General features: G+C 43.9%; 1 protein-coding gene and 1 long non-coding RNA gene across 2 annotated transcripts; one reads left to right on the top strand and one right to left on the bottom strand.

Moving 5' to 3' along the window:
* Window positions 1–3,842, bottom strand: LOC124080025 (uncharacterized). Its single transcript, XR_006847556.2, has 2 exons — window positions 3,144–3,842; window positions 1–1,170 (listed from the first exon to the last, which is right to left on the bottom strand). It is a non-coding gene; the product is annotated as an uncharacterized LOC124080025 (long non-coding RNA).
* Window positions 3,843–4,031: 189 nt separating this feature from the next.
* LOC124080027 (uncharacterized) lies at window positions 4,032–6,626 on the top strand. The gene is made up of 2 exons (XM_058573091.1): window positions 4,032–5,873; window positions 6,538–6,626. The coding sequence occupies exons 1-2, from the start codon at window positions 4,289–4,291 to the stop codon at window positions 6,624–6,626; spliced, it is 1,674 nt and encodes a 557-aa protein (XP_058429074.1). The 5' UTR covers window positions 4,032–4,288.
* Window positions 6,627–13,347: the final 6,721 nt, after the last annotated feature.

Raw genomic sequence — 13,347 nt, forward strand, 5'->3', positions numbered from 1 at the left:
TTAAGAAATATGTGACAATTTTATTAATCTTAGAGTGGGTTCAAAGTGAAGAGATTTTTAAATTTTACTATATAAAAATGTAAAATTTTGGGCTGGGGTGGTGGGCTTAGTGGTAGAGTGCTCACCTAGTGAGCGCGAGGCACTGGGTTCAATCCTCAGCACCACATAAAAATAAAGGTATTGGGGGCTGGGGTTGTGGCTCAGTGGTGGAGCACTTGCCTAGTATGTGTGAGGCACTGGGTTCAAGTCTCAGCACCACATATAAATAAATAAAGTCCATTGACAACTAAAAAAAACTAAAGGTTTTATGTCCACCTACAACTAAAAAATAGATTTTTTAAAAATGTAAGGGCTGGGGCTGTAGCTCAGTGGCAGAGAACTTGCCTAGCATGTGTGAGGCACTGGGTTCGATCCTCAGCACCACATAAAAATAACAAAATAAGGCATTCTGTCCATCTACAACTACAAAATTAATTAATTAATTAAAAATATAAAATAATGGCTGAATGAGGATAAAGTCAACAAATGATAGAGTTGCAATATATTGTATGACTAAAAGGTTTATATTCCTAATATCCAAAGAGATCTAATAACTTCTAAGAAAAAGACAAACACCTTAATGGAAAAACATGCAAAGAGCAATTCAGAAAAGAAGCATAACAAAGGGCATGGGGTTGTGGCTCAGTGGTAGAGCACTTTCCTAGCATGTGTGAGGCACTGGGTTAGAATCTCAGCACTGCATTATAAATAAACAAGTAAAATGGTGGCCATCAACAACTAATAAAAATATTTTTTTAAAAAGAAGCATAACAAGTAACCAGTTAGCATGTTAAAAGATGTCTAGTTTCACTGATAATCAAAAATGTAAATTAAAATAAGATAACTAAAGAGGAAAAATATCGGTAAGATCTAAGTTTGGTGGGAGAGGGGGGAATCAAGCATCTGTGTTGGGGATATGAATTGGTGCCACTTATCTACAGAGAGATTTTTGAGTGTATTTTAAATGTAAATGTTTTTTGATCCAGAAATACCATTTAGACCAGCACTTCACAAATTTTATCTTACAGATGAATCACCTGGAAATCTTGTTAAAATATGGATTTTGTTGCATGTCTGTAATTCTAGCCACTCAGGAGGCTCAGGCAGGAGGATCGCAGGTTTGAACTCATTCTGTGAAGACAATAAATAGGTTAAAACCACAGAATAGATGAAGAGATAGGGATGGGGTTCAATGAGTTTTAAGCCTGGGCAACCTAAGCAAGACCCTGTCTCAAAAAAATGAAAAGGGCTGAGAATGTAGCTCAGTATATAGTGAGCTATAGTGCCATGGTTTCTATCATTGGCATAAATTAAGTAAGTAAGTAAATAAATAAATAAATGTATATTCTGGAATTGAGGTCTGAGGTGATGTCCAAGCTTTTGCTTGTCTATCACTCTCCCAGGTGGCACTTGGGCTGCTGGTTCATGCACCACCTGAATAGAATTCAGAGGTCTTTATCTTAAAACAATGGTCTTTAACCATAATTGTACATAGAATCATCTAAGGCATTTTTAACAAATATTGATGCTCAGGCTTACCACCATCTGATTTATTTCAGTAGAGGTAGAAAAGGGGCCTTTATTTATTTTTTTGTTAAAGAGAAAGAGAGAGGGAATTTTAATATTTATTGTTTAGTTTTCGGCGGACACAACATCTTTGTATGTGGTGCTGAGGATCCAACCTGGGCCGCACGCACGCCAGGCGAGTGCGCTACCGCTTGAGCCATATCCCCAGCCCAAAAAGGGGCCTTTAAAAGCTCTTCAGGAGGACTGAGGTTATTGCTCAGTGGTAGAGTACTTGCCTTGTATGTGTGAGACACTGGGTTTAATTCTCAGAACCATATAAAAATAAATAAATAAATAAATAAAGGTCCACTCAACTAAAAAAAAGGTATACAAAAAACTCTTCAGGAGAGGCCAGGATAAAGATTTTTGGAACCAGAGATTAAACTCAGGGGGACTTAACTACTGAGCCACATCCCCAGTTATTTTTTATTTTATTTAGAGACAGGGTCTCACTGAGTTGCTTAGGGCCTTGATAAATTACTGAGGCTAGCTCTGAACTCAAGATCCTCAGCCTCCTGAGCCATTGGGATTACAGGCATGTGCCACCACATCTCGCTCTAGGATAAAGAACTATTGTCCTAAGGAGAAAAAGATATAATTACATAAAAGGATGTTTATTTCAGTGTTGTTTATAATTTTGAAAAACTGGAAACAAGCCAAATGCCCAGCAATAAAAGGTTGGTTTAAAAAAATAATAGAGGGGCTGAAGTTGTAGCTCAGTGGTAGAGCACTTGCCTAGCATGCACGAGGCCCTGGGTTCAATCCTCAGCACTACATAAAAATAAGTAAATAAAATAAGGGTATTGTGTCCAACTACAACTAAAAAAAATATTTAAAAAATAATAGAATGAATTTATCAACAACTTTATGGAATAATGCTACTAGTACTATGCTAGTAGGCATAATAGGGCCCTATAAATTTATAAATAAATATCTACATATGGAAGTGTATAGAAAGATATATGGAAAGATGCTTATTAAAATAGTAAACTGGGGCTGGGGTTATAGCTAAGTGGTAATGCACTTGCCTAGCATGTGTGAGGCACTGGGTTCAATTCTCAGTACCACATATAAATAAATTAACAAAATAAAGGTCCATCAACATCTAAAAAATATAAAAAAGATAGTAAAGTGGGCTGGGCACAGTGGCACATACCTGTAATCCCACCAGCTCGGGAGGTTGAGGCAGGAGGATCACAAATTCAAAGCCAGCCTAAGCAACTTAGCAAGAGCCTGTCTTCAAATAAAATATTAAAAGGGCTGGGGATGTTGCTCAGTGGTTAAGCACACCTGGGTTTAATCCCAGGTACAAAAAAAAAAAAAAATAGTAAAGTGGTTCTTTGGGTGATTTCATTTTTTTGCAATTCCTTCTACAAAAAACTTTGAATTTAGGGGAGAAAAAAAGGTTTAGAATTCTTAAAACTAAAATCAATGTCATAATTAGTAATGAACAATTTTATAACTCATTAGAAGAAAAATGTTTAACAGAAGAGAATGGTCATTATAGAGCACAGAAAATGAGGCGGACCACTAATTACCTTGATAACCCTTTGGAGTAAATAACAGAAATGTTGGATATGATAGGGTCTATGTCCAAAAGACAGGTAAGGGACCTATAAAAGGGAGAGAAAGACAACAGACTTTTATCCAGAATAGTCCTCCACATTGGAAAGTCACTGTTCTAATCAAGAGGAACCAAAGTCCAGCTGATTGGATTGCTGACAGGAGAGCATCATGAGAAAGGACCCAAACGTTTATTGTGTGTCACCCACATACCAGGAAGTGGTTTCCAGATGAAGAAACTAAGACTCAGGTAAGTCAGGTAACTTGTCCAAGGTATTAGTCATTTATAATTGAAACTGATACTAAATCCAGATCCCTTCTACTAAGGACCAATAATATGAGACTTGAGTAACCTAGATTTTTAACCCAGAGTCAACTGAAACACCCGTGAAACCTGGAAATTGCTGGAGCTTTATCTTTGTGTGTGTATTGGGGGGAGATATACTGGGGATCAAACCCAGGAATACTATACCACTGAGCTAAATTCCCAGCCCTTGTCATTTTTAAATTTTGAGACAAGGGTCTCACTAAGTTGCATAGGCTGATCTTGTGATCCTCATCTCAGCCTCCCGGGTCACTGGATTACAGGCATGTGCTGCCACATGTGACTTGGAGGTCTACATTTTGACTTTAACATACAGTGTGGTTTCAAATAAAATTGGGCAACTTTGTACAATACAACATACCTTATTAAATCTGGGACTAACCCAGCATGATTGATTTGAGTAGCCTTGGTTTCATAACTCTTCAGGCTGATTTCTCTGGATGAGTTCTGAAAATTCTTGGAACCTAGAGAGAGTAAGGAAACCTTCTCTATATACAAAGAAATCCAGATTTTTTTAAGAACCTGGCCAAAGGTTTGGTACTGTCAAGTGCAAAGATAAATTCAGTTTTCTTTCAGGTACTGTTTGGGTTTCTCTAAAGAATTATGTACAACAGGATGTTTAATAGGAAGCTTCTTCCTTTATGACATCATCAGACAGAAAGGTAGCTAAGGGGACTATTTGAGACACACAGAACAACAGCCACTTTTGTGGGAGTCCAAGAACAGCAGCTTTTTAAAAATGAGGGTAAATATTCAGGCTTCATTAGGATCCTGAAGACAAGCCAGCGATAAAATATGGCATCTACCCAGAAGGGCACAGTCTTTCAGGTGGTCAAGACAAATAAAACTGGGTCCAAGGTAGCAGTTTCAGCACATAAAGGGGCTGAGGTTACTACTTCCACCCCTCATCGGGGACATGGGTACCTTCTTTCCTCAAGCCACCGAAGTGCTGCTGTCTCTTTGAATCCTTCTCCCCAGCAAAAATTAGAAGCTGCACTTCCCACTACTCCCCATTCAGCATCAGACTACTCTCGATTTGTGTCCCCACATTCAGGGCATGTCCACTCTACAGCACAATTCCATCGGGGAACTGAGACCCGAATAAGAACAGAGGCACACCGCCATCACTCTCCTCATCGAAAGAACCAGCAAGTTCAGACACCGGCTTCCCATTCTACAAGTGTACATCGGCACCTTAGTCCAGTCAGAGAGGAAGCAATGCGAAGAAGTGGTGAAAGCAAGCCAGGGCGTGAAGTTGGCCATCGTATCTCACCCCGCGATGCCAAGTCCACCCGTCGCTTAAGTTTTATGGACCAGAAGGATAGCTTGCAATTACATAACTTGCAAGAAGACCCACCTTCCAAGGTCCAGAATCCTCAAGGGGTCAGAGTTCCTCGTAGGATTTCAGCCTATCCAAAGGATGAGGCAATACAAACAGAGACCACTCGAAAGATTTTTAGTGTTGGTGAGGTCAGACCTCCAAAGCGTCCCTCTAGCCCAGAGCATGGCCACAGCCGTGTGGTAGACCATCGGACAGTCCATAGAAGGCTCGCTAGCCCAGAGCCAGAAGTGGATCATCACAGCTCAACTCGTTCAGAACCCAAGGCCTTTCAAAGGAATATGAAAATGGCATCATCCCTCAAACTCTCTGTCCTTAAAGATTTAGATGGTGGACACCGAGCAGCACATTCAGCTCCTGAGACTCTCTACAAGCATCCTGCCTACACCGAGACCAAGCATTCTCCAAAGGTCATAATGTCATCAGAGGTGGAGTCCAACATGGGGTCCCCAATCCGAGACAGCGAGGTTGGCCGTGAGGTCAGCCGCAAGGCCACCATCTCTCCACAAAGACAGTCAACTCAGCGTGTGACATCTCGAGCAGGGTCTGAGGGCCCCCACAAATCTCTCGTCTTTGTCACTCCAGAGCCCGTCCATAAGCAGCAAATGCAAAGGCCCCCAGAAACTATCTACATGTCCCCAGGACCTGCACTCAGGTATCCAGAACCCTCCCGAAAGCCCTCCATCCATGCAGAAGTGGAACTGACCCCTCGGCCCTTACCCCCTCGGTCCTTACCTAGGTATGGGCCTGACTCCTCATGGTGGGCCTTACTGAATCCTGAAGTTGAAATACCCCAAAGCCGGCCGACAACACCTGATTTTGAGCCTAAGTCTCCTCCTCCCCTAGACCCTTTAGTGTCCCTTTTTGAAATGGACTCAAGCCCTTTCTGTGAGGACCTGATGTTCCAGAGAGAGAAGGCAAGTCCACCATCACCACCATCACCAAAGGAGTCTCCAGGTCGGGTACCATTGAGGGAAGTGCCTCAGGCCCCCAAGCACACCATCAAACAACCCATTCAAAGGTTTAATGCTTTCTTCCTGGGTATGTGAAGAAGCATACTGCCCAAGTGCAGCCCCAATTTAGTGAGATGGGACATTGGGGTGGGCAGGAAAGGCCCCCCTCTTCATTTTGGGCCTCAGGGCTGCCCTCCGGCCAGTGTCAAATCTAGTTCCATCTTTGAGCCCAATGCTCCATGACTTTTCTGCCAGCTTCTCTGAGCTCCAAGTTAATGACCTCGATGATGATGCTTGGGCCTGGCGTCAGGCATTGACTCTTCCAGGCAATGCTGCTTAACTTTTCAATGGAAGGTAGTAGAGAGTGGTTTGCAGGATCGGAAGCTGATTCCTGAGAGTGGAGATGAAGAACTGAGCTGGGGTGAGGGCTGGTAAGGGCTGTTGAAAAGAATAAGGGCCTCAGGTAAATTTTCTGGCATCAACGTGGAGTAGGTAGGGCACAGATGACTTGAGACTTGGGCTTACAGGAGGGGGAAGACATTAATGGTGGTGAAGAGGGAGGGTGGAAGGAAGGGAGAGGGAAAGGGGAATATGATATTTGGGCCTAAGTGGGAGGACCTCTTGGAGAGAATGGAGGGCTGAGGGCACCTTTGGGTGGAGACATAAGGAGCTAGAAAGGTAGATGATGTAATGGGGGGGAGGGGTGTCATCCCACAGACAGAAGAAAGCAATAATCAGTCTGTTATTTTCAGATGTCTCTGAGGAAATGCAGAATCGAATCATCTGGTGGCTAAGAGGTCTGTGCTTTTCCTTCCTTTGGGTTCATTGTGAGAAACGTTGAGGGGCAGAGGGTGGCCTTTTTACTCTATTATAGAGCTTGGTCTTTTAGTAGAGTCCCTGCTGGGGTTTTGACCTAAAGGAGCAGAGGAACAACTTGTCTTGCCTATAAATTCACCACTAGCGCCATCCCTTTGGGAATTGGAAATTTTTTCATTTTCAAGATTCTCCTCTTAATGAGAAGTCACTGCAGGAATGAAGAATGATTTAAGCCTCATAGCCTTTTGGCTTACCTGGTCCTACTTATCATGTCCTTTAAAAAAAAAAAAAACACCAAAGCAAACTCCCTGCTTCATAGTTTTCTTCAGAGCTGCCTCCAGACTAATTCATGTGTCTCTCTGGCTCCTCGACCCTCCTCAATCCCCAATACTATGACCTGGGGATATAATAGCTGTTGCCCAGAAAGGGTCTCCATGTATGTCTGGACCTTCTCCTTGTGGTCATCAGTGGGTTTTGTGGCCAAGGCTAGAAGCCATAAGTGTCCTCAGGACCTCAGGATTCTCCTTTCAGTTTTTATTCTTGATCTCTCTGGTCACAGTGGATGGTGGGGATGAGCCCTCAGAGAGTAAATCTCAGCATCAGGGACTACTTGCTTGTGAGCATTGTGTGGCCCAACATAAGTTCCAGTCCCATGAACACTATAGACGCCAGGGATCTGGATGAAGAAGTTATTGGGGAGGAGAGCCCTGGGAATCCAGTCCATTCCCAACCAGGATGAGCCCTCTGAATGATAAATTGCAAAGAAAAGAGAAGGGCAGCTCTGTCTTTCAGAGGGAGCAAAACTCGATAAAACAGGAAGGTAACAAAGTATGGATTCTGGGATTGTTTTATTGGGTTTGAGCCCCAGGTCTACTATTTCCTGACTATGACCTTGGGTAAGTTATTTTACCTCTCCAATCTTCAGTTTCCCACAGGTTATGTGGAAATAATGGCTTTCTCTAGGTTATTGTGTTCACTACTTAGCATGGAACTTGTCCACAGTGAGCACTCAGTAAATGCTAGCTATTGTTATTTGGGCCACTTGGAATAGGTGGGGATTTGGATCAGGTTATGCCTATTCTCACTGGACATCTGTTGAGAGCCACAGCCTGTGGGGCCCCTCAGGCTGTGGCTCTCAACAGACATCTTTAGTAAAATTCTCTTTTTCCCCTTCTGTTGGTACTGTCTGATTCCACTTGCTGCCCCCTGGGAATGCCTGGCTTCTACTTCTTTGTTATGACAGATGAAGAGGTAAGAATGCCACTGGGAAGTTATTTCCAGCCATCCAGTGCCCCACCCCGTTGTTCAAGTCCTCCTCTAGTCCTCTGAAGGAAGTGGGTGTGGAGGGATATAGAGCTGCTTGGTATGGTTGGGTAGTTTGTCCATTGCACAAGTGTGCTTGTGTTCCACTTGCCAAGCTGTGCACCTGTGGCACTGCTTCTCCCCAGAGGGAGATCTGCACAAGTGCTATATGAGCTAGTTGCAGCCCTGGAGAGAAAGAACAGAGACGTTTTAGCAGATGATGAATCTTGCCAAGTGCTCTGTGGGAAGACAGGGCAGCTATGCGTTGGATTAGTCCCCACCTAACTCCCTCCTCTCCTGCCAGGGGCACTCCAGAAAGGGGTCACTTTTCTGGGTTACACACTATTTGGGTCCTTAATTTGGAAAGGCATAAGGTGGATTCTGCTTTTGGCAGTCCTCTGTCCTAAATTTGGCAGCGTCCTGATTTTGCAGTGTATTTATTGTTCCCATAGTACTTTGGCTCTTCTTGGCCCATGTTTGATAAGATGGTCAAAGCTCTTCCTGTTTTCATTCTTTCTCTTGTCATATTCCTCTCTTATCCAACACCTAGCAATGACCTCTAGTAGATTCCATCCATGGGCTGGCTGGCCCAGGCCAAACAGTTGACTACAGACAGAAAACAAATGAGTCGGGGACAACTTGAGCTTAGATAACCAAGCAGCTGAAGGGGAGGTATCCAGGAATGCAGCTTCCACCTCCTCTGCCATTATCCAGCCCCCAGCCCTGGGCTCAGCTGTAGGTGGGAGCAGCCACTTTTAGAGATTGCCTCCTTGTAAAACAGTAAATCCCTCCTTCCCTCCCTCCCTCCCTCCCTCCGACCCTCCCTCCTTCCTTTTCATAGACAATTTTTATTCAGATACCTAGCACTCTAGGCATGATTGGGGAAAAATCTCATAGTACACACATAACGTTCTTTGGCAGTGAGAAACTGACCATCTGGTTGGGAAGATAAGATATGGACAGGAAACGTTTAAATAACAATTTGTAATAGTTTGTATTCAAATGTCAAAATAAACAGAACAGACTGAATAGGTACCCTTGGAGGGTCTTAGGAGAGAGGGAGTCAGCAAGAGGTGGGTAAGGGGGTTCAGTTACACCCTCTTTCCCCAAACCAGGGGAGTTATATTAACAACTGGCTTCTTGCTTACCTCTTAATTTAAATCTATACCTTTGGGAGGGGGCACTATTTCCCTTCGTTCAAGATTTGATGTTTTTGACAGAGAAGGCTCCTCCCTGTCCTCCCCCACCCTCACCCATTTTTTTTCTGTGCATCTTGTTTTAGTTTAGGAAGTCAAAAGCCTTGGCAGCAGGACAGCTCCTTCCAAAAATAGCTCTTATCCTGTCTGGATAATTACAGCTTTCCAGCCCTGTTCGGCAGCAGAGCTGCTCCCCAGAAGCTGGGAAGAGAAGCTCCCAGGCAGCTGGGCTTCTGGTCTTCTCTGGCTCCCTGAAAGTAGGGGGGCATTGATGTGGGCCAGATAGTCTCCCTGGAAAATATAAGATAACTAGGTTTCTCCAGTCTGTCCCCCAAGCTGCATGGTCCTCAGGCAACCTCAGAATGGAGACTCTGGTGCTGGTGTCTAAGGCCTCTGTTTCCTCTGATCTGAAAACGGTTGACCATAGAGTCTGTTCCAGATTCCATTCCCAGCAAGAATTCTCTGGTGGCCCAGCCCCAACACTAGGCTTGCCTGCCTTGTGGAAGACGGCGTGTTTGTTGTTGAGCTTCATAAGGCCCTGTGGGTCCACAGCTGGGGATGGTGCCTAATTCAGCCTACGTTTGTCTTTGTCAGTCTCCTCCCCAATGGCTCCTCAAGGCCCTTTTGTCTTAGGGGACAGATACTTGTCATCCTTGGATTGGGACATTAGGGGCTAAAATCTCCCCAAGGAGGTTGTGCTGGATAGAGGGAATCATTTTTGTTGTTGTTGTTGTTGTTGAGAGAGAACTAGCAGAAGCTCTTTTGGGTCAGTAATGGCAGGGGGATGGGGGGGTGGGCTCCTTTCTCATACAGCTCTGGGGAGTTCCTCTTGAATAGGTGGAGCCTCAATTCCTCTGATGGACAGAGCCACCCCAGCTTCAAGATCCTGTGTTTTCAAGGCACCTGTCGTACTCACCCTCATATAAGACTTCTCAAGCCGTCAGAGAACAAGATGGTTATATTATTCATATGTGTGTGTTCACATACATACACACACATATGAATGTGTATATATATATAAAACGTATGTGAATGTGTGTGTGTGTGTGTGTATGTGTGTGTGTATAAAGAAACTAACCAACTCTGGAGAATAGGCCAGGAACCAGAGAAGACCATCTTTGTGTTACCTGAGACAGACCTCAATGTCTTTAAGATAACATGTCATTTGACCCCCGAGGGACTGGACAGTCAGCCTCTTTTTGACTCCTGAACTACTGAGAAGTTTTGCTGAGGGGCACTTTGTTTATTCAAAAAACCTCAAAGCCTTGGAAGGTCCTGGAATGTGTCTGCATTCATGGGGATGGTAATAATCCTAGGATGTGGCTGTCTGAAAGCAACCTTGTAGACTGTTTTTTCTCACCTCTCCCATTACCTTTGCTTTGTATAGAGGATCATAGTTGAGAGGAAAGGGAATTATTGAAAGAAAGGCTGAAAATGGGGCAGAGCATCACAGGAGGCTTTTCATAATAGCTTGACCCTACCACGCAACGTCCTAGGAAGTAGCCATCTCATCCAGTCAGATGATACATTGATCATCTCCAGCTTCCATGGGTTGCCAACTCCAGAGCAGGACGAAGTCTGGTGACCGTTGGCCATGACTTGCTAATTTGGGGACAGGCAAGGTTGAACAATTAATTCATAGGGGTTTAGCACTGAAAGTCCTGTGTTCCAAGGATCCTTTCAGTCTTGGGCACCCCATGACAGTTAAGTCATTGGGACTGGGACAAGCTGTGGTTTACCTCAACAAGAATCCCTGGAAGCACAGGGTAAGGGAAATGATTTCCTGGCTTCATTGTGAGATCTGGACAGGTCCCTCCTTTTGCCTATGAAATGGACAGAGGAAAATGTGTTGCCTTCCTCTCGGGTTTGATGGCAAAAGGGAGGACAGACTCCCTTTGTTTTTTGTTCTGTCCAGAAAAATCCCACATAGGAAAGAACTTGCCATATCTACTTTGAACTTTCTGGTATATTTTCAGAAGCTACTTGCTTTCCTGACTGGAATCCATCTCCAACATGATATCTTTTCATAAGAGTACTTTGGTGGTGTTTGAAATGGTGGATTTTTCAAGTCAGAGGAAGAATAGTAGGCCTGGGTGAATTATGGAGGTTGGCTTTAGTACATACTTGGGTAATCCATAACCCAGAAGCCACCCCAACAGCTGCTCAGCAGAAGAAGGCTTTCCTAAGTGGCAGAAATGGCCACGTCCCTTCACCCACCTCTGCTCAGCTGCTTTTGTCTCAGCTGCTGTGAGGGGAGCAGCAAAAGACAGCTGCACCTTGGGGGCTGAATGAAGGCTGGAGGAGGGGAACAGAATGTGAGGCAGTTCCTGAGAAATGTCCAGCCTCTGAAACTGAGTAAGAGGACTGGGCCAGCCAAAGTCTTGGCCTTGTTTGGCACACTAACCATAGGCAAAGTCATCTAGATCCATGGGGTCTCCATAGTGGCTATCTTCAGGAATTTGGGTTAGTAGGTCTGAGACCAAGACCTGCTTTCTAGAGATGGAGTGGTGTCCAACTGGAAAAGCTGACTCCACGGGAGCCAAGAGCATGGTCATTCCATTGTCACCTTAGTCTGAGGAATTACTCAATTATTCTCTCTCCTCCCATATGTCTACAACCATTATACATGCACATTCCTAATCCTCAGGAGAGAAGTCATTTGAAAAAATCATAGTTGACAGGGGCTGGTTTGGTGTAGATAATTTTCCCAAGAGCTGAGATAATAACTACCATTCATTTTGGTGATTATACCTTGTTAAATGTGTTAGTGAATTTTTACAGCAATCTCTGAGGGTATTATTGTAAGGGTCCCTCGAAACGTCGGAGAAAGAGACCACCAAGTGACCACACATGCAATTGGCAGAAGGGGGATTTATTGAACCAGCATGCTGGGTCTCCGTGCCCACTCAAGAAGGGAAAGCAGCCCAGAGCCCCGAGCAGGGGCTGAGGATTGCTTAAGTACACTTTTTGGAGAGGGCAGAGGGCTTTGTATACATCAGAACAAATCATCATGAGGCGCGGGAAAATTGAACAACAACTCCTAAACATGATTAGTTCATTCATTGGCGGGAACAGGTCAGGCTGGAGTGATAGGTCATTCCTAAGGAGAGTACACATTCAAACTGATTGGTTCAGGCCCTGCAAGGCCTGCGTGCAACCACACAGACCCCTTCAGTTATTAAACAACCAGACAATCAGGGGAAATGTTTACTGGGCGGTTCTAAGCATTGTCTTAACAGCTACAGAAATTTCAGGTTTTGCAGGTAATATAGAAACTTAACAATACCTCCTTTACATTTTAACTCAGACCTTGCAGCTTAGAAACTTTTACAGCACCTGGTCTTTTACCCTTTAACCTTTACGCTTTAACTTCAATTTCTTTTACCCTTACATTATACCTTTTCCTATTTGACATATGAAAAAACTGAGGCTCAGGATTTGTTCAAAGTTGGAAGCTCTTTAAGAAGATCTTGCCTCAGAGTTTCAAGTATGTGGTATAGAAATCCTTCTTGTGTAGCCATATCTTCCTGGCAAAATAACTTCCCATACAGACCATGTTGGCCTGCCCAAAATAATTATGAGGGGCTGAGGTTGTGGCTCAGTCAGTGGTAGAATGCTTGCCTGGCAAGCATGTGTGAGGCACTGAGTTCAATTCTCAGTACTGCATATAAATGAATAAAATAAAGGTCAATTGACAATAAATAATATATTTTAAAAAAACTACAAAGAGGATGGTTTTAGTGGGAGCAGCATCCATTTACTTGCATGTGAATTATGAGCCAGGGAGGTGGGCATGAACTTGAAAGCAGCCAGAATTAAGGGCAAGTGATGGGTCAATGTAGCCCACAGCCTCAAGGCTTGTCCCGCTCTAAAAAGTCAGAATGGAACACTAATCAATGCATCCTTTTAGTGAGTTCATATTGATCAGTCAACTCTTGGGGGCAGGGACCTGGTTACTAGGGCAGACATCACATCACATGTTGACATCATGTTCCCTGGATTGAAATGAATAGAGGTTAAAATAGAAGACAGGCTCCTGCCCTTGAGGGGCTTATGATTAATTTACAAGAGAAAAGTATATAGATGGGTCACTTGAGAAGGTGTGGACATCCAAGGACAAAGCAAAGTTCAATGAAATGAGTCAGCAAAGCTTCTAGTATGGAAACACTTGGAGGGTAAAAGACAGGGGGACAACACAGATTTTGGCTCAGTTTTGAGAAAGACCTTGGAACTCAGCTGCCCAAAGGT

Source organism: Marmota monax, unplaced genomic scaffold, assembly GCF_021218885.2.
Source record: "Marmota monax isolate L192 unplaced genomic scaffold, Marmota_monax_Labrador192_F-V1.1 WCK01_AAM20220418_F8-fsc00914, whole genome shotgun sequence".
Taxonomy (NCBI): Eukaryota; Metazoa; Chordata; class Mammalia; order Rodentia; family Sciuridae; genus Marmota; species Marmota monax.